The 26248-nt window shown below is 39.8% G+C and overlaps 1 protein-coding gene across 1 annotated transcript in view; it reads left to right on the top strand.

Annotated features, from left to right (window-relative positions):
- Window positions 1-26248, top strand: part of LOC130416974 (interferon-induced GTP-binding protein Mx3-like) — a 75831-nt gene that overhangs the window by 30042 nt on the left and 19541 nt on the right. The window contains exon 8 of the mRNA XM_056742331.1: window positions 19792-19914. Within this exon, the coding sequence (XP_056598309.1) occupies window positions 19792-19914 (123 nt within the window). The remainder of the gene's footprint in view (window positions 1-19791; window positions 19915-26248) is intronic.

Raw genomic sequence — 26248 nt, 5'->3', positions numbered from 1 at the left:
GGGAGTGCAATGGCCAAATCAACAATTTACATTCCCCCTCAATTTTGTATTTATTCATTAAATCCCACCAGATCTTAATGGTTGTATCTATTATAGGATTAGGTTCTATCTGTTGGGTAGAGATTTTCTCACCCAGTCTCGTTTGTGGTTGGCATGCTCCATAGTTAAGCTTGATGTGTTTCCATTTGGAGTAATATTCTGATGAACACCAACAAACTATATATCTCAGCTGGGCAGCTAGGAAATATTCTTTAAAATTTGGAAGAGCAAGTCCTCCTCTTTTTTTCTCTAGCTGTAGAGTTTTGAGCTTTACCCTTGGTCTTGCCCCCTTCCAAATAAATCTACTCACTTGTTTATCCCATTTACCAAATTGAGTATTTGGTATACAGATTGGGAGTGAAGAGAACAAATACAATATTCGGGGCAACACATTCATTTTTATCACTTCTATCCTTGAACTTAGATCCATTATTAGTGTTGCCCATTTTGTCAAATCTTTTTGAATAGTTTCATTAATCTTACTATAATTCGCCTCATATAATGTGTTTAGTTCTCCAGTCAGATAAACACCTAAATATTTTATTTTCCCTGAATACCATTTTAATTTGTGTTTTCGTCTAATTGAGTCAATTGGTTTGTATTTTATACAAAGGACTTGGGTCTTTGAAATGTTTAACTTATACCCAGATTTCCCTCCGAAATCTTCTAGTAACGTTAAAAGTTTAGGAAAAGTATAGTCCGGGTTGCTGAGGTATACTATAATATCGTCTGCAAAGAGACCAATCTTATGTTCATCCTTAGCGACTGTGACTCCTTTAAGTTCTTTACTTTGTCTTAAACACTGAGCCAGAGGTTCTATAAACAAGGCAAATAGGGAGGGGCTCAGACAGCATCCCTGCCTTGTCCCTCTGAAGAGCTCGAATCTATCTGTGAGGTCGCCATTTATTTTAACTCTGGCCTCTGGTTTATTGTACAGGGCCTGGATACATTTGATTATAGTTTCACCAAAGCCCATTCTTTTCAAAACCGCAAAGAGAAAGTTCCAGCTGACTCTATCGAAAGCCTTTTCCGCGTCAAGACTCACTAATACTGTGGGGGTGCTCTGCTTATTGACTTCATTAATTATATGTAAAGTGCGCCGAATATTATCTTGCGTTTGGCGACCTTTTATAAAACCTGTCTGGTCCTCATCTATCAGGTCTGGGAGAAAGGTTTCTAATCAGTTTCTATTCAGTCTGCTGATAGCCTTATCAAGCTCTTTTTTGGTGATGGGTGTATTTAATGATTCATTTTGAATGGTTCCTATGGAGGGGAGATCTAATTCCGCTAAGTAATCTTCAATATCTTTTCTATCCACTTGTTCTGAATGATTATACAGAGATTTATAATAGTTAAAGAATATATTTTTGATTTCCTCCGGTCCAAATTTTATGTCCTTACTTTCTGGGTCTCTGATTTTGTTAATTGAGTTCCTTAATTTCTGTATTCTTAATCGTTTTGCCAATATTTTAGTGGCTTTGGGGCCTGATTCGTAAAATATTTGTTTTGTGAATCTCAATTTCTTTTCAATTTCCTCATTTGCCATGTCAGATAATTGTTTTCTAATTCCCCTTATAGTTCCATACAATTTTTCACTCTTATCTGTATGCTGTTGTTTTTCTAGATTTCTAATTTTTTGTTCTAATTCAGCTTGTAATAACTTTTTCTTTTTTTTAATGTGAGCTAACCTTGATATCAGGTTTCCTCTCATCACTGCTTTAACAGTATCCCATAATATTGTTGGCTCTATTTGTTTGTCCTTATTATTGGCTATGCAGTCCTGAATCTCTTTTTTGATTTCTTGCACCGCAGTTTCATTATTAAGAATATTAACATTCATTTTCCACATTGTTGTTTTGATTGGGTTATCTAAGTGTATGGTTAAGTATATAGCATTGTGGTCCGACACATCTGCTATTCCGGTTTTACAGTCTATTACCCGGTGCCTATCCATAGTATTTATCAGAAAATAGTCAATCCTAGAATGTACCTTATGAGCTGCTGAATAATGTGTATAGTCCCTTTCTGATGGATGCAGATCTCTCCAGATATCACATAGGCCTGCATCTTTTATTTGATTATTAAGATTCTTAGATTTAATGTTTTTATATCTTTTAGTGCTTGTTGTGTCTTTAGTATAATTCAAAATCGTATTCCAATCGCCTCCACATATCAAGGTCCCCTCAATCATTGTCGTTATTTTGTCAAACAACATATTAAAGAAATTTCTGTCTTCCTCCGGGGGTGCATATACATTAACTAGTGTGACAACAGTATTATCAATCCTCCCTTTAACAATCACTTATCTGCCATATTTATCAGAACATTCTTCCATTGATTCAAAGTTGACAGTATTCGAAATTAAGGTAATAACTCCTCTCCTCCTGCTATTCTTGTGTGAACTACAAAAGGAATTTATGTATCCAAGTTTTTTAAATTTCTCATGTTCTTCATTTGCCATGTGAGTTTCTTGTAAGAAAATAACTTGCAATTTATCCCTTTTCAATTTCGTTAACACCCTGCTCCTCTTTATCGGGTTGCCCAGACCGTTTACATTTATTGTCACAATTTTCAGTTTACATGACTCACTCATGTCCTGAGTATTTTATTGTCGTAGACCCTACTAGTGGAAAGAAACTAGAACAAGAACATAAGAATTTGAAAAAATAAGATAAACAAGAACAGTGGTACAAGGGATACCTGTGACTCCAACTCAAAGGGAAAAATGTCTCTCCCAACTGGGCCCCATTGGTAGGCCTAGGGAAGTGTCCCCCATAAGGGGAGGGCCCTATGTAAGATTTGGAAACTGCTTCCATCTTAAATGTCCAACGTCCTAACTACTTCTCTGGTGCCTCTCCTCTAGACCTGTGAATTACTTGGCCTTCCTGTGTCAATGATGCAGACGCTAATATTTAGTCATTTTTTCCGCTTCTCTGGAACTCCATCAATTTCTCTTTTGCCCTCTGCGCTGTTGGGGCTCTGTGCTCTCGCCGGGGGCGCACCTCCCGCTACCATCCCAGTGACTTCTGTAGTCTCGTTTCCATAGCTACTTCTTCCGTAGCCGTTGTCGGGATTTCCACTTCCAAGCCGCGTTTCCGCAACTCCAGTCCAGCTTCGTGTGCGCTGCTGTACATTCCAACGCCACTCTCCCAATGGATTCGCATACTCGTGTAAGGTGTTTGGAAACGTACCCCTTTTTCTTTAAGCGCTTTCTTAATCTCTCGATATGCCATGCGTTTTTGGACGATCTCAGTTGCAAAATCGTGGTCAAAATAAATGTTTCTCCCGTTTGACTGAATGTGTCCTTTTTTCCACGCTTCTTTGAGGACTAGCTCCTTAGTAGTATATTCTTGGAAATTTACTATAATTTGTCTCGGGTTAATGTTGTTTCGAGGCTTAGCTGTAAAGATTCGGTGGGCTCGCTGAATTTTGAGATCCAATTCCGCTAGCGAAGGTAACTCACGTTTGAGGAAATCTGTCACAAATTGCGTCACTGACCTCCCTTCCTCTCCTTCTCCTACACCGAAAAGGCGTATGTTGTTTCTTCGGGATCTGGATTCGAGATCATTCAGTTTGTTTTGAATACTCCTCTGTCGTTTAATGCTCTCGGTTAGCGCTTCAGTCAAATCCAGTGTTATGTCCTCAACACGGCCCACGCGAGTCTCGGCTTCTTCCATTCTTTCAGTCAGACCTCTCATTTCCTCCGTTAAGTTGTCAAGTTTATTACGCATCTCCTGGCCCAAGATATTGATGTCTTTTCTCAGTTTGTCATTATCCTCCTCCCACCCTCATACTTAACTTACTCAATTAATGAATAAAATATCATCGAGTTTTGGTGGGTTTTTTCATCAATCTCGGAGAGCGGACACCTAACCCGTCTACCTCGTTACGCCATCACCGGAAGTCCTATGCCCTAAATGCAATTTTAATCAAGTTAGACTTTAAAACACTTATTCTATATTCTATAGTCCATAGCAGCCCCCCCCCCAGCCGGGTAACAGTGCAAAACAGTATACAAACGGTGACAAGGAACCCAAGTCTCCAATGGAGAAACAAAAACTTAGGAGAACCAAGGACCAACCAGGGGATTCCAGTTCCCCTCTGGCAAAAGCTGTTGCCTCTGCACAAGCTCGACAGTGCTTGCACAACAAGGTTAAATAAAAAGAATAAACTTAGTAATAAGGTAAATATAGATTAAATATTCATAAAGCACAACATTATATCCTATATATGTGTTTTTTTTAAGTGGAAAAGAAAGAACAATTTAAATAATAGAAAATTTCAAAAAAACTGTTCAAACCCACGTGGAGCAAACACACAAGACAGATTGTATATTGACTCTCTGTGCTATATAATTATCTTGAGTTTTATGTGCATGTTCTTTATAATAAAACAAACATACAGGCCTGTTTTATAGTTTTTACCGCCGGTTAAAGTAAAGCTGACTTTACTTTAACCGGCTGCTCTTTGTTTGCCCGGTAACAAAAGCCAGAAAATATTATTTTTTATCATTTATAATGCTTGTATTAAATCCAGAGTAGGAGGCGTCAATTCAATTCAATTCAACTTTATTTATATAGCGCTTTTTACAATTTTCATTGTTACAAAGCAGCTGTACATGAGACACATTTAATACAAGTATGAATTCTAAAGCAGCCCCCCCGGCCAGGCAGATAGTGCAAAACAATATGCAAACGGTGGTGAGGAACCCAAAACTCCCATCGAGAAAAAAAACCTCAGGGGAACCCAGGCCCAACCAGGGGATTCCAGTTCCCCTCTGGCAAAAGCTGCTGCCTCTGCACAAGCTCATCAGTGCTTGCACAACAAGGCTTAATAAAAATATAAAAATGAAAGATTATCATTAACAATCTAATAGCATTTGAAATGTTGTAGAAAAAACAAAGTTGTCGCGTCCTTTATCCAGCTCTATCCTCTTAGCTCTTGTCAGGTCACCGCTTTCCATTCTCACCTCTGCCATCAGGTCTGGGCATGAACTGCATCCTGCGGTAACCTTGGAACAAAGAGACAAGACTGGCTGAGAGTAGAGTAATGTTCTGCACTCTTTGATGCAACAAGTACATCATTTGTTGTTGGATGTGTTCCTGGTTCCGGTTGATCTAAATAATGCAGCCTAAATCCTCTGAGGATTAATATTATGGAGGTGTAGTGTATGCAAGATTAAAAAGATGAGTCTTTAGTCTAGATTTAAACTGACAGAGTGTGTCTGCCTCCCGGACCGTGCAGGGAAGAATATTCCAAAGTTTAGGCGCTAGATAAGAAAAGGATCTACCACCTGCACTTGATTTTGAAATTCTAGGTATTACCAACTGACAGGACCCCTTAGAGCGTAATGTACGTGGAGGTCTGTAATACAATAGAAGTTCATTCAAATACTGCGGTGCTAGACCATGTAGGGCTTTATAGGTAATAAGCATGATCTTAAAGTTAATGCGATGCTTTATAGGTAACCAGTGCAAGGTTGACAGAACCGGGGTTATATGCTCATACTTTTTTGTACGTGTAAGAACTCGAGCTGCCGCGTTTTGAACCAGTTGCAGTTTTTGTAATAGGCCCGCAGGGCAACCACCTAGAAGTGCATTACAGTAATCTAGTCTTGATGTCATGAATGCATGAATTAATTTCTCTGCATCTGACAGTGACAGCATATGACATAATTTAGATATATTCTTAAAATGGAAAAATGCAATTTTACAGGTGTTTGCGACATGGCTTTCAAATGAGAGAGTACTATCGAATACAACGCCAAGATTCTTAGCTGATGACGAGGATTTTATGGAGCATCCGTCAATCATTAAGCAGTATTCTTGGTTGTTACGCATAGCAGTTTTCGGTCCAGTAAGTAACACTTCTGTTTTGTCCGAGTTTAGTAGTAAAAAATTGTTACTCATCCACATTTTTAAGTCAACTATGCAATCCTTTATTCGATGAAACTGCTGGGTTTCATGAGGCATCGAGGAAATATAAAGTTGAGTATCATCAGCATAACAGTGAAAGCTAATTCCGTGTCGCTTTATTATATCTCCTAGAGGTAGCATGTATAATGCGAAGAGCAGGGGTCCCAAGACTGAGCCCTGTGGTACACCGTGCTGGATTTGTGATTTGCGGGACACCTCATTGTTTATTGCTACAAATTGAGAACGGTCGGATAAATAAGACTTAAACCATTTCAATGCTATTCCGTTAATGCCGACGTAATTTTCGAGTCTATGTAGAAGTATGCTGTGGTCAATGGTGTCAAATGCAGCACTGAGGTCTAGCAGCACCAATAACGAAATACAGCCACGGTCAGACGCTAAAAGCAGATCATTTGTAACTCTTATTAAAGCAGTCTCTGTACTGTGACATGCTCGAAATCCAGACTGGAATTCATCATTAATGTCATTCCTTTGGAGGAAGGAGCATAATTGAGTTGAAACTACTTTTTCCAGAACTTTAGATATAAAAGGTAAATTCGATATAGGCCTGTAATTCCCTAGTTCTTTAGGGTCGAGTTTGGTTTTTTTTAAAAGAGGCCTTATAACAGCCACCTTAAATGCTTTAGGCACATGTCCTAATGTCAGAGATGAGTTAATAATACTAAGAAGAGGATCTATAATTTCGGGGAGCATTTCTTTCATTAGTTTTGTAGGTATAGGGTCTAGCATGCATGTTGATGATTTAGATGATTTAATGATTTTAGACAGTTCATCGTGATCTACTGTAGAAAATAATTGCAATTTCTCCTTAGGGGTGCTGTAGTTAGTTTGTTCAGCGGATTTCACTACAGGTTGCATTGTTATAATTTTTTCTCTTATATCTTGGATTTTACTCGTGAAGTAGTTCATAAATTCATCACTGTTATGCTGATAATCAGAATCTGACGTCGATGACGACTTATTTTTTGTTAATTTAGCCACAGTGTTAAATAAGAACCTAGGGTTGTGATGGTTTTCCTCTATTAGTGTTGAAAAGTAGGCGGATCTAGACGTTTTTATTGCATTCCGGTAATTTCGAGTACTATCCTTCCATACTATACGAAATACCTCTAAATTCGTTTTCTTAAAGTTGCGTTCCATTTTATGGGATGCTTTTTTTAGAGTCTACTCTAGGGAGTTGATATGCCATTAAATATATCATGTGAGCAAAGTAAACAATTTGCAAACTTATTGAATTGTAGAGCTGAGCATAGCGAAATTGGAGGATCTTGTGTCTGGCTCATTAGGGGTGTGTTCAAAAATACCATGTTTGGATCATTTAAACCTCTGAAAATGGTTTAGGTGTAAAAAAATATATATTTAATTTCCTGAAAAAAAATGTATGTATTTTTTAATCTTATGAAAGACTTTAGTTAATGAAAAAAGATGTATAAACGAAACGATAACAATTTACACCACAACCATTTTCAGAGGTTTTACACCGACCTGACTTTAAAAGAATTGTGTTGACTTTGTGGGCAGCACTGAATGTTTCTATCTATTGTAAAAGTTGTGTATGAGTCTCTTGATTGTCCTCAATGTAAAGAGAGGAATCTCAACATCATACAGTTACTGCTGGACATGAGTCAAATATCTAGAAATGCTGAAAAAGCAAAGATTGTGTCATGGGGTGACAACAGGAGAACGGGCAAGCGGAACTACTTTTGTGAGGGCGGTTTCCCGCTGGACCGATTTAAACGAAACACCCAGCCAGTTCGGATCGCTTGGCCGGGGATTCAACGAGCAAACAAGCGTCAGGTGTGCCGGTTAAACGTTACGATGGCTGATTGGGACTCAACAGAGAAGGATGGGCTATAAAAGGGATGTTGAAGGAAGGAAGAGGGTTGTCGTCGTTGTTGCTATTGTGGAGCTCTCATTCCCGTTCCGGGTGGAGGAAGAGGCAGCAGTTTAGCGAGTGGACATAAGAAGAGTGAGTTCAAGAAGGGTAAAAGGACCAGACTATTCAACTTGGTTGAAGAGGAATAAATGCTGTGAATAAGGATCTAGGAGAAAACGAAAACGGATGCCCCCACTAATGAGAATGCTCCCTTCTGCTGTGTTTTCCCTGGTGATGTGAAAGCGAGAGGCCGACAGGAGCATTGCCCTATTATATCGGAGCTTCATCGTGTCTCTGCTGTGTGAGAACAGAGGAGCTAGCTTGGCCGGCGGGGAGATTTGCATGTGGAAGGAAGTACTGTCTATGTGGTTTCTATCTCCTTACTACTATCAGACACTTCGACTCCAGGAGACGGGTCTCGGTCAAGGCGGCGGAGCATAAGCCCTACGTTGCTGTGAGTACTTTGATTTCAGTTTGTGTGGTGTGGATAATTACACGTGTGTATTGCTGCGGATTGGTTTGACTATTATTGGAGTGTGTGGAGCACCTGTCTTGCCGATGTCCGTGCCTGTGACCGTGAGTACCGTCTACTTGTAGAGCTGATGTTCCACACTAATGACCTGGAAATAGCTATTATAAGATCTATCTAGACGGGCCACACATCTACCTGCTCACCGCTGTGCCTGTATAAGAAAGCCCTGTCTGGATCTTCATTGTTGCTTATATAAGGAAGCCCTTTGTGTCTACTGCTGTTTGCCCAAGTTGGAAAACCTGTCTGCATACTTACCATTACTACTTGCATAGGAACGTCTTTTCTTCTGCCATTACCTTGTGCTTATGAAGAGAGCCCTGTCCAGATCTTCATTGTTTCTTGTATAAGAAAACCCGTTGTGTTTACTGTTGCTTGCTTACCTTGGAAAGGCCGTCTTTTTATGTACCCTTGCCGGCTTGTACAGGAACGTCTCCATTACTGTTTGCTTACGAAGAAAGCCTTGTCTGCACATCTGCTGGAGCCTATAGAAGAAAGTCTCTTGTGTTCCCTGCTGCCTGCTCACTTTGGAAGGCATGTCTGCATACTCACTGCTGCTTACCTGTAAGGGAAGTTCCCTCAGCATATCTGCTACTCTACACCTGCCAAGGAAAGTTGTTCTGTATACTCACCGTTGCCGATCTTTGGTAGAAGGTCTGCTTTGTATACTCACCGGTGCCGACCTGTAAAAGGAAGCCCCCCCCCTTGTATACTTACCGTTGTGTCGGGCCGCCCTCAGGAGAAGTACGGGCAAGAGGCTGTCGTCCACCTGCCCTGGCTGGGCTGGAAGAGAGAAGCCGGAAAGAAGATTAGTTATTAGAGTGCTCAGTTTTAAACTAAATTAATAAAATTCAATTTGTTCATTTTTAACTTTGTTGTCCGTATGCTTTTTGGGAACTCCGGGGTCTCCTCGAGGTGGTACTGGTGTCCGGGGCTAGAGTATTGGTGGTCTGCCCCGACCTGTGACAATTGTGTAGGACCTGGGTGAAAGTTTTGAAGATCATTGGACCGTCTAATGACTCATGACAGACAAGAAATCCTTAAACAACTATGACTAAACATAAATACTGTCATTGATTGTCAAGGTAACATCATATAGTATTAAGAATCAGGGGCCTGTAAACTTTTGCCCTGGGCTATTTTAAGAAGTTCTGTTATTATTTAGTATGAACTTAATCTTAACATTTCTTTAGTGAAAAAACTTGCTCAGGGCAGGACTAAATAAAAAACCAACCTAAATTATAAAAAATCCTCTTCTTTTTCCAAACGTTTCGGCTCTTTACAGATTTTGCAATGGGTATGTAAACTTTTGAGCACAAGTGTAAAGACAAAAAGAGCAAAGTATTGGGGAAAGTTGTTAGTGAGGGTGACAGAATCCTGTCATAAAGTGTCCGTTTGTGTCTGTTGTGAAAGTGTTTTGTAGTGTTGTGCTGGTTGTTCTTTTGTGGTGGTAGGACTTGACATATCTTGCAGCAAGGTTTGAGCTTATTGAGTTTTCTCTCAATATGTAAGAAATCTTGTCCTTTTGTTGAAACGGGTTAAAGTCTTTGTAGAAGTTTGTTAACTGGGAGAAGACGCCGCTGGTTTGCTGAATGTAGTGTTCTTGATGTGGTGTAGGAGGGTGTGAAAGGATGCAGGGACAGATCCAGAGATAGTCCAGTAGGCAAACAATAGTGAGTTGAATCTGATACAGGCTTCTACCGGCAGACAGTGTAGCAAAAATGAAAAGGGGTGTCACATGAGCCCTTTTGAGATGTTGGAAGACGAGGTGTGCTGTTGCGTTCTGAACCAGCTGGAGCGGTTTTATATCCTTTGCAGTAAGGAGAGCATTGCAGTAGTCCAACCTTGAGATTACCAGGGCCTGGACTAGGAGTTGTGACGCATGCTCAGTGAGAAAGGGTCTAGCCTTTCTAATGTTGAATAAGGCATATCGGCATGTTCGTCTTGTCTTTGCAATGTGATCATTGAAGGACAGCGGATCATCAATTATGACTCCGAGGTTCCTGGCTGTTTTGGAAGGAGTGATTGTGGTATTGCCAAGATGGTTGGTTAGGTCGTGTTGCACCGTAGGGTGTGGCCGAAATACGAGTAGTTCTCTCTTGGCAGGGTTCAGCTGGAGGTGATGCTCTTTCATCCAGGCTGAGATGTTCTTGAGGGGTGCCCTCAAGAGCTGCTACAGTGGTATCATCTGGGTGAAATGAGATGTAAATCTGGGTGTCGTCAGCATAACAGTGATATAAGAAGCCATGTGCCCGTATGATGGGTCTCAAGGATGTCGTGTAGATCGAAAAAAGCAGCGGTCCAAGCACCGATCCCTGAGAGACCCCAGTGATCATGTGGTGAGCAGTGGACAGCGAGCCCCTCGGTGCACCCCTGAAGGATCTGCCAGAGAGGTAGGATTTGAACCAGCGGAGGGAAGTGCTTGCGATGACAGGGTTGCTAGCAGTATCTGATGATTAACAGTTTTGAACCCTGAAGATAAGTCTAGCAGAATCAGGACCGAGGAACTAGATTCTGCCTTGTCTAGCTGCAGTGCTTCTGTAACCGATAGCAGTGTAGTCTCAGTGGAATGGTTTGTTCTGAAGCCAGACTGCTTGTCACCCAGTAGTTTAGAGACCTGGTTGAAAACTGTACATTCAAGTATTTTTGCAATAAATGGGAGGAGAGAGACAGGTCTGTAACTGCATTTGTAAGACAATTTTTCTACTACAGACAAACTCTGTTTCTATCCGCTCTAACTTAGGACACACGAGAAAACACTGAGCTCACTGAGAAATAAACTGCTATAACATTCTTTCGTTGTAATGAATAAGCTTTACAGAATTTATGTCGGTCACAAGTCTTCTGAACAGATGGGCGCGATAGCGTTTTACCACTAATGTTACCACATAACACCTGTCTTTGGAACGATGTAAAGTCTCAGGTTATAGCCGCCAACATGTTAACAACCGAAACCCATGCTATACTTACACGATATATATGGAGGATGGTAACTGGCAGGAGCTGGGCCACCAGGTCCCGTGGCTAACGTTACAGGGGATCTAGCTCGTTGGCGGCGTTTGAAAGCCCCGGCAGAGAACTTTCCAACGAGACTGGGCTTGTTTCTCTAAGGTTTTCCGGACCGGAGATACGGACCGGTGAATGTTGGTTTGTCGATCTGAAAAAAGTTAATTCTTCCCGGATGCAAAGTCATCATCGCCCCGCCTGGTGCTTTCAATCTTTAATTACTCTGACCCCAGAGGTCGCAGCAGGACGAACCGAGTGTCATGGCTCGAAAGAACAGTCAAAGATTCAATAGCAAGTGAACTAGTGTTTATTAACACCAATGGAACAGAGGTAGTGTAGGTCCAAAGACTGTACACCGAGTCAATAGTTCGGCTCGGTAACGCAGGACTCATGGGGCAGACAGCTTGCAGGAAACCAGAACACGATCCTCCGAACAAGGCAGATGTCCAAACAGACACCAACTGGAGCGAGGAGAATAGACGGAGAGTGTCGACCCGAGAACCACCACAACCATCTGACAAAGACAAGACGGAGTGACAAACAATAATAGGACTTCCTAATCCAAAACAGCTGGCGCTGATCAGCTCATCAGCAGAACCCGAGCAGTGCTGATGAGCCGCATCCATTCAACCCACGTGCATCCACATAGCGAGGGAGAGTCAATGAATCCATGAACCGTGACACCGAGGGTTGTCAGAAAGGTCTCCTCCTGGTCTCCTGCATTGAAAAAAGTCTGCCTTAAAACAGCACACCTCTGTTGTTTCTTAGACATTTTTGTTGCTGGTTAGTGGCTACATTGCCTGAAAATTACTGACAGCTTATCTCTGGAGGAAAATGGAACTACGCACTCAAGGCGTGCACCTAACAGTTCATTACAGTAATCTAGTCTTGATGTCATGCATTAACTTCTCTGCATCTGACAATGAAAGCATATGACATAGTTTAGATATAATATTAAAATGGAAAATCGCAATTTTACAGGTGTTGGCGACATGGCTCTCAAATGACAGATTACTATCGAATGGAATGCCAAAATTCTTAGCTGACGACGAGGGTTTTATGGAGCATACGTCAATAGTTAAGCAGTATTCTTGGTTGAAACGTACGGCGGTTTACGGTCCAATAAGTAACACTTCTGTGTTGTCAGAGTTCACTGATAAGAAATTATTAATCATCCTGTTTTTTTATATCGACTATGCATTCCATTATTTGATGGAACTGTTTCATGAGGCTTTGAGGAAATATAAAGAGTATCATCAGCATAACAGTGAAAGCTAATTCTGTGTCGCTTTATTACATCTCCTAGTGTTCTAGCATGTATAATGCGAAGAGCAGAGCCCCAAGACTGAGCCCTGTGGTTCACCGTACTGGACTTGCGATTTGCTTGACACCTCATTGTTTATTGCTACAAATTAAAAAAGGTCAGATAAATAAGACTTAAACCATTTCAATTCTATTCCGTTAATGCCGATAATTTGCGAGTCTTTGTAGGAGTGTGCCGTGGTCAATGGTGTCAAATGCAGCAATAAATTCTAGCAGCACCAATAACGAAATGTAATTCTGTAATTCCCTAGTTCTCTAGGGTCGAGTTGGGTTTTTGACAAGGGGCCTTATAACAGCCACCTTCTATGCTTTAGGCACATGTCCTAATGTCAGAGATGAGTTAATAATACTAAGAAGAGGATCTGTAATTTCTGGGAGCATCTCTTTCAGTAGTTTTGTCGGTGTAGGGTCTGGACTTCCAGCTTGCGTAACCAAACCTCTACAGATGATCCAGAATGCTGCGGCAAGAGTTATCTTTAATGAACAGAAGAGAGCACACGTCACTTCTCTCTTCCTTAAGCTACATTGGCTCCCTATAGTCGCTTGCATCAAATTCAAGACTCTGCTCCTGGCCTACAAGACCACCACTGGTTCGGCACCACCTTATCTTCACTCGCTACTGCAGACATATGTACCCGCCAGATCCCTACACTCTGCAAATGAACAGCGTCTTGTGGTCCAATCCCAAAAATAAAAAATATCAAAAATAAATGCAGTCTCCTGGTTAGCAAGCCAACACTGCCCTGCTGTGGTGAGGAACCCAAACTAATGATTGATAAATGGAGAAAAAAAAACTCAGGAGAAACCAGGCTAAGCCGGAAGGCCATCTGACGTATCACAGCTGACCTCAATGACCTGACCAAAAACCAACCAAGCAAATGTCCATGAAGAACAAGGAGAGCCCACCAACTGCGACCCAGGAAGCCCCATCCGTCCAACCCGGCCCACTCTGTGATCGACCTGACAACATAGGAACAGCCAGGGAAAAATGGTAATGACATAATGCAACTTTATTTGTATTCCTCTGTTCCTTGATATCCATCACAAAAAAGACCAAACTAGACCCACACTGTCATGATTCCACCTCACCATGTCAGGTATTTCTTGGTCTAGAGGTGGAATCATAAAGGATCCTTTGTTTCATGTGGGCGAGAGACGGCACCTTTTTGTCACCATACTCTCTCTCTCCGGTCTGCGTCATCGTTCCTGCCCTCCTGTTTCCTAGTTTGTGTAAATTAGTTAATCCCTTGCACCTGTTCCCTCTTGATTTGGTTCCCTTTAAAACACCCTCGTGTTCATTGTCTTGTGCTTGTTCATTGTACGTGTCGTGCTTGTATGCCAATACCTTGTTGCCGTTGCCGTTGGTTTGAGACTGTAGTAGAGTAGGCGGGGCGAGACCGTGGTTCGTGTCCGGTTGAGTAATTTGAATTAGCGCCAGCTGTGCGCACAACGGGCTCGAATCACGTAGGAGATGGGAGCATATAAAAGGAACGTGAGGGGCCGCCGGCTGTTATATTACTTTATTAAATGTTTAAATGTTTGCCGGGTCCCGCCTCCTTCCTTCCATTTTATGGAGATTTGTTACATAGGTGCCGAAACCCGGGAGGAAGTAGGCGGGACCCGGCAAACATTTAAACATTTAATAAAGTAATATAACAGCCGGCGGCCCCTCACGGACGACCGCCGGCGAACAAAACATAAATATAAATACAAATACAAACATAACACATGTTCGGGCCCGGTCCTCTCTCTTCGACGGTCCGGTCGCTTGTTCCTTTTATATGATTCGAGCCCGGTGTGCGCACAGCTGGCGCTAATTCACAATTACTCACCGGACTCGAACCACGGTCTCGCCCCGCCTACTCTACTACAGAGACCTTGTACATGTATGCTGTTACCTTGTCTGCAAAGTCCTGTTTTCTCCGTGTCAAGTGAGTCTAGTTTAGTTAGTGTAAGTGTTTATATCAAGTGTTTGTTTTCTTAGTTTAGTTAGTCCTTGTTCTTGTTTTCGTTCATAGATTATCCCAGTCCTGATTTCCCCATCGTGGGTTTATTTTGTCCTTTTGTTGTGTTCTCTGTACAATAAATACCCCTGTTTACCCCTACGCCTGTCTTGTGCCTGCAATTGGGTTCTCCTGCATTGTCTCCCAAGACAAACCGTGACACCACACAACCCCAACAAATTGACAACCCACAACCCCAACAAATTAACCCCCTAAACCACAACCCCCCCTTCCCCACAAACAATCACCCAGCAACCTCCAATCAAAGTCACAGAGTGCAGCTATATCTTCAAACTGCTCTCATGTGACAAATTGTTGTTAATTTAGCATGATTGTGACAATTAGTCCGTCTTTGCTTTTGGTTGGTGATGGAAGTGCCTGATATGGAGATGGGATGGTCAGTTAGTCCGCAGGCTCTAGCAGGAGGATGGCACGGGATGTTTAGATTTAGCTGGCATATTCTCTCGTTAGGGTTAGGCGTATGATGTTCAACTGGGCCTGTCGTAAACTCTCCCTACCTCAGGATGGGCATCCTAGGGTGGGGGCAGAAAGAGAATAATTAGCGTAGCTGCTGTTCAGTAACCATGCATTAAGTTAGTTTGAAGGAATCATCTGGTCTTCATGAGATATATAGCTGAGTATCATCTGCCTAACAGTGGAAGCTAATTCCATGTTTTCTAATAATGTTGCCAAGGGGCAGCATATATATGGAGAAAAGGAAGGGTCTTAAAACCGATCCCTGAGGTAATCCATAATTTACTTGCGTGAGATTTGACGATTTCCCATTTAAATGGACGTATTGATATCGGTCTGTTAAGTAAGATCTGAACCATTGTAGTGCCTGTCCCTGAATACCGGTATAATTGTGTAAACGATCTAGTAGTATTTTATGGTCTACAGTAACAAACGCAGCACTAAGGTCAAGCAGGACTAGGAGTGAGACTTTATCAGATTCTATAAGCAGGTTGTTTGTTGCTGACTGAACAGAGTAGACACAGAGAAAGGCCCTTCTGCTCTGGGAAAGCAAAAACTTGCTGTTGAGGGTAGAGTAGCAAGAGAGTCTATATTCTCAAGTAAAAGTCACTATTTTTAATATTTCTCGAGTAAAAGTAAAAAAGTATGCAATGAAAATACTACTGAAGTAGTTACTTATTACTATGTATCTGATTAGCCTATATACTTTTCATAAAATTAATATTAATGCCAATATTTCAATTATATATTTGAAGCAGTATTTTCAATTACTATTATATTAATAAACAGTTGTCTTTGCACTATATGCAAAGAGAGGAATGAATAGACAAACACACAAGAGACAAACATTTATGTAAATTTCATCTATTCCCAATGTCAATGTAGCTTACACAACTAAACTTATTTAGAATAACATAGACCATGTCAAACAAAAAATAACCTACAGAGTTTTGTGTTTACAATGCATGTAACTAAACTCCAAGCATTTCCCAAGATCCCAACATCTGCAGTGCTCTCTTATATGTAAAACAAACTGACTTCAGACAAAACAAGTTTTCTTCCTTCTGTTCTTCAAATATATTTCTGCAATCCAGTGTATCTTTGTCTAACAGTTCACGTGCATATTGCTGTGTCTGACTAACTGGTCGCACGGATGTGCGCATATGTCGGGCATTTATCATTGCTGGCAATTAAAATTACGCATTTGCAATTTTGGTTTGATAGATATAAATTCACATCCACTTCGTCAAACGCTCCTTTTGTTCTGTGTATTTTTAAGTAGTCCGCTACGAGGAGTGAGTAATCTGCCCCTTCAGATGTTTCAAATCGTGCTGTGAACTGAAAAAATAATTTGAAGTGATTCGTGAACCTATTCAGACGATTTTGCCCATTGTTCAATTAATGCTTTCAAAAGAATTACTCATTTAAAAAGTTTTTCCACTTTTAATTTTTCAAGTTTTTATTTATATAGCGCTTTTCACAATGTGTATTGTTTCAAAGCAGCTTTACAGGGGCAAACAGGAAAACAGAGAAGTTAAAACACAGCACGGTGCATGGTATTTATAAAACGAGTAAGATCATTCTAATAAATAATATCTAAATTCTCATAAAATAAATAAATGAATGAATGCAGTCTCTCGGTGAGCAGGCCAACACTGCCCTGCTGTGGCGAGGAACCCGAACTCCAATGATTGTTTAATGGAGAAAAAAACCTTGGATGAAACCAGACTCAACCGGGAGGGCCAAATCCCCTCTGACGTGTCACAGCTGTACTTAGACTGCTGACATGTGGTTTAGGTTTAGCATTTAATACCAAATATTTGAACTTCAGCATTAATAAGACAAATAGTCCGTCTTTGCTCTTGGTTGGGGATGTAGTGGTCTGAGCTGGGATGGTCCGATGGTCATATTTCTCTTGGCAGCTGGTGGAATTGCCTTAGATGGAGTTGGGATGGTCAGTCAGTCTGCAGCTGTATCTGGCGTAATCTCAAATTGGGAATGGGCATCTGTCGGTCGTCTGGACACGGTGGAACTTCTTCCTACCTCGGGATGGGCATCCCGAGGCAGAGGCGTAAAGAGAATAAAGAGAATAATTAGCATAGCTGCTGTTCATTAACTATGCATTAAGTGAAAGCTTGGGTGAAAAGATGTGTCTTTAATCTAGATTTAAATTGGGAGAGTGTGTCTGACCCTCGAATAGTATCAGGAAGGCTATTCCAGAGTTTAGGTGCTACGTATGAGAAAGCTCGTCCCCCTTTGGTGGATTTTGTTATTCTAGGTGTTGTCAAAAGTCCTAAGTTTTGAGATCTTAGAGAGCGTGATGGGTTGTAACGTGATAAAAGCTCGGTTAAGTAAGTAGGTGCTAAACCGTTCAGGGCTTTGTACGTAATAATTAATTAATTTTAAAATCAATACGATACTTAATGGGTAGCCAGTGAAGCGATGATAAAACTGGGGTTATGTGATCGTATTTTCTTGACCTGGTAAGAACTCTGGCAGCTGCATTCTGAACTAACTGTAGTTAGTTTATCGATGATACAGGACAACCACTAAGTAGAGCATTACAATAGTCAAGCCGTGAGGTCACAAATGCGTGAATAAGCTTTTCTGCGTCTGCAACACAGAAATGTTGCCAAATTATGAAATAGTTTATGAGGTGGAAGAAGGCTTGTTTTTGTGATATTTGAGATGTGATTTTTAAATGACAGGTTGCCGTCTAATATAACGCCTAGGTCTTTAACTGTATTTGTTGGAGTAACAGTGCAGCCTTCAATTTGCAGGCTGTAATCGGAGATATTCTGTTTACTTGATTTTGGTGCTATAAGTAATATTTCTGTTTTGCTAGAATTTAAAAGGAGGAAATTACTAGTCATCCAATGTTTTATGTCCTCGATGCACTCTGCCAGTTTGGATAGCTTAAAGGAATCATCTGGTCTTGATGAGATATATAGCTGAGTATCATGTGCATAACAGTGGAAGCTAATTCCATGTTTTCTAATAATGTTGCCAAGGGGCAGCATGTATATGGAGAAAAGCAAGGGTCCTAAAATCGATCCCTGAGGTAGTCCATAATTTACTCGCGTAAGATTTGATGATTTCCCATTTAAATGGTCGTATTTATATCTGTCTGTTAAGTAAGATCTGAACCCTTGCAGTGCCTGTCCCTGAATACCGATATAATTGTGTAAACGATCTAGTAGTATTTTATGGTCTACAGTATCGAAAGCAGCACTAAGGTCAAGCAGGACTAAGAGTGAGATGTTCCCTTTGTCTGAAGCAATAAGGAGGTCATTTGCAATTCTAACGAGCGCAGTTTCAGTGCTGTGATGCGGTCTAAAGCCAGACTGAAACTTTTCGTTCATGTCATTATTTTGTAGGAAGGTACACAGTTGAGTTGACACTACTTTTTCTAGTATTTTAGACAAGTACGGGAGATTTGAAATCGGTCTATAGCTTCCAAGTTCGTTGGGGTGTAAGTTTTCTTTTTTTGACGAGAGGCTTGATTACAGCCAGCTTAAAGGGTCCTGGGACATGTCCTAGATTAATTGACGAGTTGATTATGTTACAAATGGGCTCAATTACAGCAGGTAGTAACTCTTTTAATAAATTAGTCGGAATGGGGTCTAATAAGCATGTAGTTGGTTTGGATGTTGCAATTATTTTAATTCTTTCTGATTTATAGGAGAAAAACACTCTAGCTTTTCTTTTTGGGTGACGGTTGAAGCTAATTCTTCCGACAAACTTGGAGGTTTGGTTTTAGCTATGTTGTCTTGTATTATTTCGATTTTCTCTGTAAAAAAACTTCTTGAATTCATTGCTACCAAGGTGCGGCGGAATACCCAGGTCAGGTGGAGTCTGTTTGTTTGTTAGGTTTGTCAACATCATTATTGTTCAATCAGCTATTTATTAATAACTTAATTGGAATATTACGATTTGCAAATTACCCAGTTTTCCATTCACATGGAAATTGACTAAACAAATCTACACCAATTTGTAACCATACATTCTGTGGAAAGTTTATGTAAAACTTCCAGAAATTTACCTGAAATGTTCCACCCCTTTTCAACCGCACTATATACTAATGTATATTTCTATATTGAATGGTTTTTAATTTTTCCCAAATTACTGCAAGTAATTTAATCACCATTCAAAACACTTTCAAGAATCTTATTTTTAATTTTTTTTAAATGTTGATTTGTTAAAATCCTACATTACATGTAACTCCAAACTTTCAAAGACCAATGAACTGTTGTAGTCATTTTGAATAATTTAACATTTACTGATTTAGCTAGCACCCTGGGACTGAAAACACAACCTGACACAATACATCTCTAATTGAGCTACAGAGATACTACAGACTAAACTGTGCTTCCGGATCAACATAAAGGTCAAATCAACCATCTAACCCTCTTGCTTTATATGATAGTAATACAATAGAATGCCCTCAAAAGGGAACCTAAACGTGCATGTTCATAACATTATACTGACTTGCAAACACTGCCTTTTTTTCAGAAAATGTAAATAGCTATTACCTTTGCATCCGTTTTACATTCTTTTGCATTTACAACTGTCAGTTATAATTTTGATGTTATTTTTATCCATTAGAAGTCACTGCCACTGCTCTCAGAAAAAATTAAGAGGCAGATATGGGACCTGAAAAGTGAGCTCAAGGGATGTGAATCAGGACCACCACTTGACCCTCAGGAGGCAAAAAACTTCTTAATTACGGTAATACACTCACCATCATTATCATCTGCTTGCTTCAGTAATATTGGGTTATAAGGGTTATAAGCTTAGAGTGTATGTATTAGTGACATATGTTGTAAGTGCTTTATCAGTAACTTAAACTTTTTAAAATCCAATTTGATAACTGGAAAAGTTTTCCCCAACAGTGGTATGATTGAAGTGATGAGGTGTAAACGATTTGATGGTTTGGATGTAATTTTTCTATTAAACAAATGTAGAAGTTATGATTGAAAAAACAAACAAATAGATGATATTATGTTAAAGCAAAGAACATTATCTAAACAAACAAAAAAACTTTGATGAAAACTTTTTTCAATATTCCTTTCCATAACCAAAATGAATAAAAAAGAATAATGATTGTTTTAGGAAATATAATATGGAAGGTCTGTCTTGTGGAGTTAAAAACTTTCACTTGCTGTGTTTAAAACATTCACTTTCAATTTCTCCATATATCAAACAAAACAAGTAACCACATATCAAAAAGAATAATAGTAGTAAAGTATTATCCTCCCAAGATGGCGGGCACCACCGCAATATGCAACATAGGGCATAGTCAGCCTCACATGCCCTATAGCCAGTACGTTTTTACAATATTGATTAATAAAACAGAAATAAATAAATTATATTTGTTGAAATATATGGTCAGCTATCATTTCACAATGCTTTACCTGACATAAAATCTAGCCGAAATGTACTATAAACACACCAACAATGCCGAGTAGGCAAAAGTATGATTTGTTTTTTCGATACATAATATTGAAGATGCGTGGAGTAAAATACTCATCAATGAATGTTGAGACACTTGCACTCCCAACACCCTGATTTACTGGATGGGCTATATCTGTAGCCGATTTTCATAGACAAGGTATGAAGTTCTTCACACTGCATCTTCTGGACATAGTTAATTGTATTTATGTTCTGATTAGACTTAAGTACAACTAAAACACAGTACTATTATTTGAAACAATGCAATTACAAGAAAACATTAAAACAAATAGTGCCATTCCTGCGAATTAAAGCCGCCAGCAAGCATGAAGTAAACGAAGTAGAGAGTGGAAAATTAAAGCGAGGACTGCACAAAACAGAAGCAAGGCAAGTCTGACATTTGGACAAATTTCTCTCTTGTTACTGACAAAAGTGATAAAGAATTAGAATTAGTAAGTTGCAATAAATGCACAAAAGTGTTAATATACAGTGCAAATTGCTACGTTTGAATATGGTGTCTGTGCTGTTATAGCTGAAGGCTAAGGGTTCAGGGGTTGTTTGTATACCCTTTCAGAAGCGAAAAGTTTTATTTCATAAAAAATGTAATTTGTTACATGTCGTCATTTGTCAAGTTAATTGTAGGGTGTGGTGCTTTAACATGAACATTATCGACCATAAGATAAACGTTTCATTTAAGCGCACATGTTCTGTGTCTGTTGTTATGAACATAAGCATTCCTCAACATTGTTTAAATCCTTCTAGCTGAATTGTTGGCGGGTGCGGGCAGGAGCGAGCGCACAAATTGTGGGCAAGTATTATTGTAGTTGTAGTTGTACAACTACAATAATACTTGCAAATGCTACAACTATTATTGTAGTTGTAGAACAAATTCTACAACTATTATTGTAGTTGTAGAATTTGTAGTTGTAGATTTGTAGTAAAATATTTCTCACAAATTAAAGGTTTTACAATGTGGGTTCCTTTAAAAGATATATGATTATTTACAGCTCAACATTATTTTGAGGGAATGACTTACGGGACGAAAACAACTACATTTTTCATGCGCGTTTCAGCTATAATGCACACCACTGCAATCCACTGCATTTGGTTTGTCTATGATAATATGTAATTCTTAGTTTGAGATATAAAATTTAGCGAATAATTTATGTGTTTTCGTATACTTAGCTTCATTAATTTAACTATATTCATCATGCTTTATTTTTGTTAATCACTCATTTGTTTAGAAAAAACACATTTGAGTTACAGCTAGATGGTTCCAAGCCACGTGTTAATTAAGGAAAATAATACTATATGCAAGCCCGGATTGGCTAATCGGGAGCACCGGGAGAATTCCCGGTGGGCCGGTCCGTTTTTTTGGCCGCGAGGGCCGGTGTTGTCATGGCACGGTTCAAATGTGTATGCTGCTGTCCCTAGGCTGCCTGCACTCACAGCGGCCCTAATCTTTTTATTTAATATTTTTTCGCAGCCCCACTCAGAGTGCAGCCTGCAGGTTAATGATGACTTGATTATCTTTTGACTCATTGGCCCCGCCCCCGACAGCGGCACTGCAAGTTGCTCCAAATAGAAAACCGTCAGAAATAAAAATGGATAACAGAAAGCGCGAAGGCGGCGCTGAAAAGACCAGAATAAAAAAGAAGAAAGCTCTGGAAACTGACGCGGCCAAATGATCTAAGCTGACCACATTTTTTCTCAAAACAAATGAAGACGACGAGACGGCCGGTGAGCTAACGTTAAGGTAGTTAGGAATAGGAGCAATGCAAGATGTTAGCGGCCGTGCAAAACAAAGTTGTCTGCAAACCACCGTTCATGTATCAAACTTTTTCTTGTGGCTCTTCAGCAGCAGCCGCCTCTAGTCGAGTTTGCTGATAATAGTGATGAAAAGTCAGGCCCAGTAACATTACCAAGCTCCAGTCATAAGCCCAATACACCAGAATGGGCAGGTAGGATTGTCATCCAGAAGAACTAGTAATGAAGAGCCCTGAAAAATGCCCTGCGATAATTAATGATATATGTGGTAACAGAAATAAATGTTTAAAATTGTATTTAGTGTCAGAAACAGAGCCAGGACCCAGTTGTATCATGCCAGAGACTCTCACTGTGAAAGACACAGCAGGTAAGCTGATATTGTTCCACAGTCACAGTGTGTGTGAATAAGCAAACATCATCACTGCAGAAAATGCTTTTCTTACTTATTATTTTTGTCTTGTTTCCAGTTCAAATATCTAAATATTCTTAATTCAAGATACATTTACTAGACAAGTGAAATGGCATAAGAAACTATGTCTTGTTTTCTGAAAAAAACACCTAAAAATGTTTTTGCTTCAAACAAGGCAAATCTAAATTCAAAAGGAAACACAATTATTTTTCTTCCCCATTGGCAGATAATGTAGGCTAGCTTGTTTTAAGCAAAAAATCACTTAATTTTGAGGTTTTTTTTTTCAGAAAACAAGACATCATTTCTTATGCCATTTTACACTTGTTTTGTAAATGTTTCTTGATTTAAGACTTTTTTTAATATTTGGAATGGAAACGAGACAAAAATATTAAGTAAGAAAAGCATTTTTTTTTGCTGTGATAACATTAGTTGCAATATAACAACTCTCTATGCCCAAGTGTTACTAGTGACCTATTATGTTTTTAATCAAACGATAGTTACAAACTCCACAATTGAAAGGGAATAGAATAAACCGTAGAAACCGTATTTTCATTGAATTGGAAATTATGATATTTTTGAAAAATACAATGAATTAAAAGGCTGTAGAGAACAGTGCGTTATTGCAGACTTTTATTCTGAGGTTTAAATTATCATTATTTTAATATAGTCAGTCGTAAACTAAAGTGGGCCGGTCTAAGGCATGAAACTCCAGGGCTGAAAATGATTCCCAATCCGGCCCTGACTATATGTCAAGGAAAATGTACACTTTATTTTAGAATTAATTGTTCTCACTGTCTGTTTAATGTTTTTTTTTTATCTTTCAGTCTTTCGTTTAAGTGTGTTTATTTATTTATTTATTATAACTGTAGACTATAAGAAAATAAAATATGTTTATATCTAGTATGAACTATTATGACAAGGGCCCTTCAAAAAGGTTTGCTTAGGGGCCCCCATATGTTTAGGATGTACTCTAAGCAAGCAGTTTTGAACAGATTCAGTTCTGTAACATGATTAGCTATAGAAGGGATTTCATAGAGAAGCAGAGTCTCTCAGAAGTAAAGATAAACATAGGCTCTTCAATCTGTGATAGACTGCGTAAAAATTGCGTAATTGATTGTAGAATACTTTGCAATTTGACATTGAGGAACATTGTTTTTAAAGGCTTTGCAAATCTCATCATCTACAGCACATACATCATCAAAAGATTCAGAGAAACTGGAGAAATCTCTGTGTGTAAGGGATGAGGCCGGAGACCTTTATGGGATGCCTGTGGTCTTCGGGCCCTCAGAAGACACTCCATCACTCATTGGCATGACTGTGTCATTTACATCACTATATGGGCCCAGGAATACTTCAAGAAACCACTGTCGGTAAACGCAATCAGCCGTGCCATCGGCAGATGCCAACTTAAGCTGTATCATGCAAAAAGGAAGCCATATGTGAACATGGTCCAGAAGCGCCGTCGTGTCCTGTGCACCAAGGCTCATTAAAAATGGACTATTTCAAAGTGGAATAGCGTTCTATGTTCAGACGAGTCCAAATTTGACATTCTTGTTGGAAATCACAGAAGCTGTGTCCTCTGGGCTAAAGAGGAGGGAGACCTTCTAGCCTGTTATCAGCGTTCAGTGCATAAGTGCATACGATATGGGCAGCTTGCATGTTTTGCAAATGAGGCGGTGGGAATGATGCGATTGGCGCAAATTAAGTGTTTTGGCCGTTTGACACGTAATTTGAGCGACTTGAAAAATCTGAACTTTGGCGAAAATTTTAGACGAGCTAAACAATCAGCTAAACAATTGCTCTAGTAGTGATGTGATCATGACTTTGCGAGTGGAGACAGAAATCCCAAACAACAATGGATCAACAATACATCTGACTTTTATCGAAACAGAAATAAAAAGGATCTTGCTTGGAAGAAAGTGAGTGAGGAGGTCGGACAATCTGGTAAAATGTCAAAAATGATCTTTACACAATTTGAGCTATATATATATATATATATATACACATACAAGACTCCTGGCAGAAGCTCCTCCCATGACGCAAATTCGCGTCTGTAGGGAAGAAAATTTAAACCGGGAATCAAGCGAGTAAACTCAAAACGTTCAAGCGTCAAACTACGATTTATTTGCACAAGTCGCGATTGGTATGAACACACAGTAACTGTTGTGTTGGGTTTGCGGGAGAGAAAAAAAATCAATAAGTGTACAACTTCAAATTTTGACTTCAAATTTACTGATACACATCTGTGTCCGACCTCTACAACTACAAACTCCCCTCTCACACGTCTTCAGTAGGTTTTCATCAAAATACCTTCTTACCAATAAGACATTTTTGTTGTGTTATGTGTTAAAACACTATAATGTCATAATAATAGCCAATCATTATTACCTTACTTCTTGACTGACTCTCAAATGATTTGTTTGCGAGCGACTCTCTTTCCTCGGCCGGCGAAGGACTTTCCTTACTAGGCGGAGAACTCGTTCACCTTGAAGGGCGAATGACTTTCCTCGGTGAGCGAATGACTTTCCTCACTTGGCGAGCAACTCGCTTTCCTAGGTGGGCGAATAACTTTACTCACTAGTGATGGGAAGTTCGGATCATTTTATTGACTCGGACCTTTGAGTCTCGTTCAGCAAAATGAACGAATCTTTTTTCGAGTCATATCGTTCCTTTCGTTCATTTTAGCAAAGTATAATTAAAATGTTACATTTCACTTTCCTAACAAATCTACTACTTGGGCAAACGTTGATCACATTACAACCAATACAAAACTATAATGCTATAATAAACAGAAAATATGAATTAGTTGTTTACCTTGGTATTTAGTCTATGACTAGCTCACCTCACCTCTTATCTTGATTAATTTGTCATTTCACTGTCTTTATCTATCAATAAATAAACACTAGGGCTAGGCTATGCACCCGTTTGTTAGGAAGGTTGTAAATTAGCTAATTTATCTGCCCAAAGCCGTCACGTCCAATTACAAAAGACCGAACGACTCGAACCCGGCTCTGACTGCATTTGTTTAGCGTGCAGTGATGTCACGTGATGAAGGAACGAGTCGAACCCGAAGACTCGAGAGGTGAACTAATCAATTCACTTTCCGGCTCTGATTGCATCTGTTAAATGTCCAGAGCATGTTGCGTAATGCGCATGCTCGACTGAACGAATCACGTCCCATGACGACTCGTTCTTCCCGAGTCACATTTAAGATTCGTTCAAAATGAACGAATCGTTCACGAACTACCCATCACTATTACTCACTTGGCGAGCGACTAGCTTTCCTCGTCCAGCGAATGACTTTCCTTACTAGGCGGAGCACTCGCTCACCTCGGCGGGCAAATGAATTCCTCACTCGGCGAGCGACTCGCTTTCCTTTGCTTGCGACTGACTTTCCTTATTAGGAAATGGGCCATTACCTTTTTTTATTCTGTT

This window comes from Triplophysa dalaica, unplaced genomic scaffold, assembly GCF_015846415.1.
Source record: "Triplophysa dalaica isolate WHDGS20190420 unplaced genomic scaffold, ASM1584641v1 Contig4, whole genome shotgun sequence".
NCBI lineage: Eukaryota > Metazoa > Chordata > Actinopteri > Cypriniformes > Nemacheilidae > Triplophysa > Triplophysa dalaica.
This window is presented reverse-complemented; position numbering and strand designations above follow the sequence as displayed.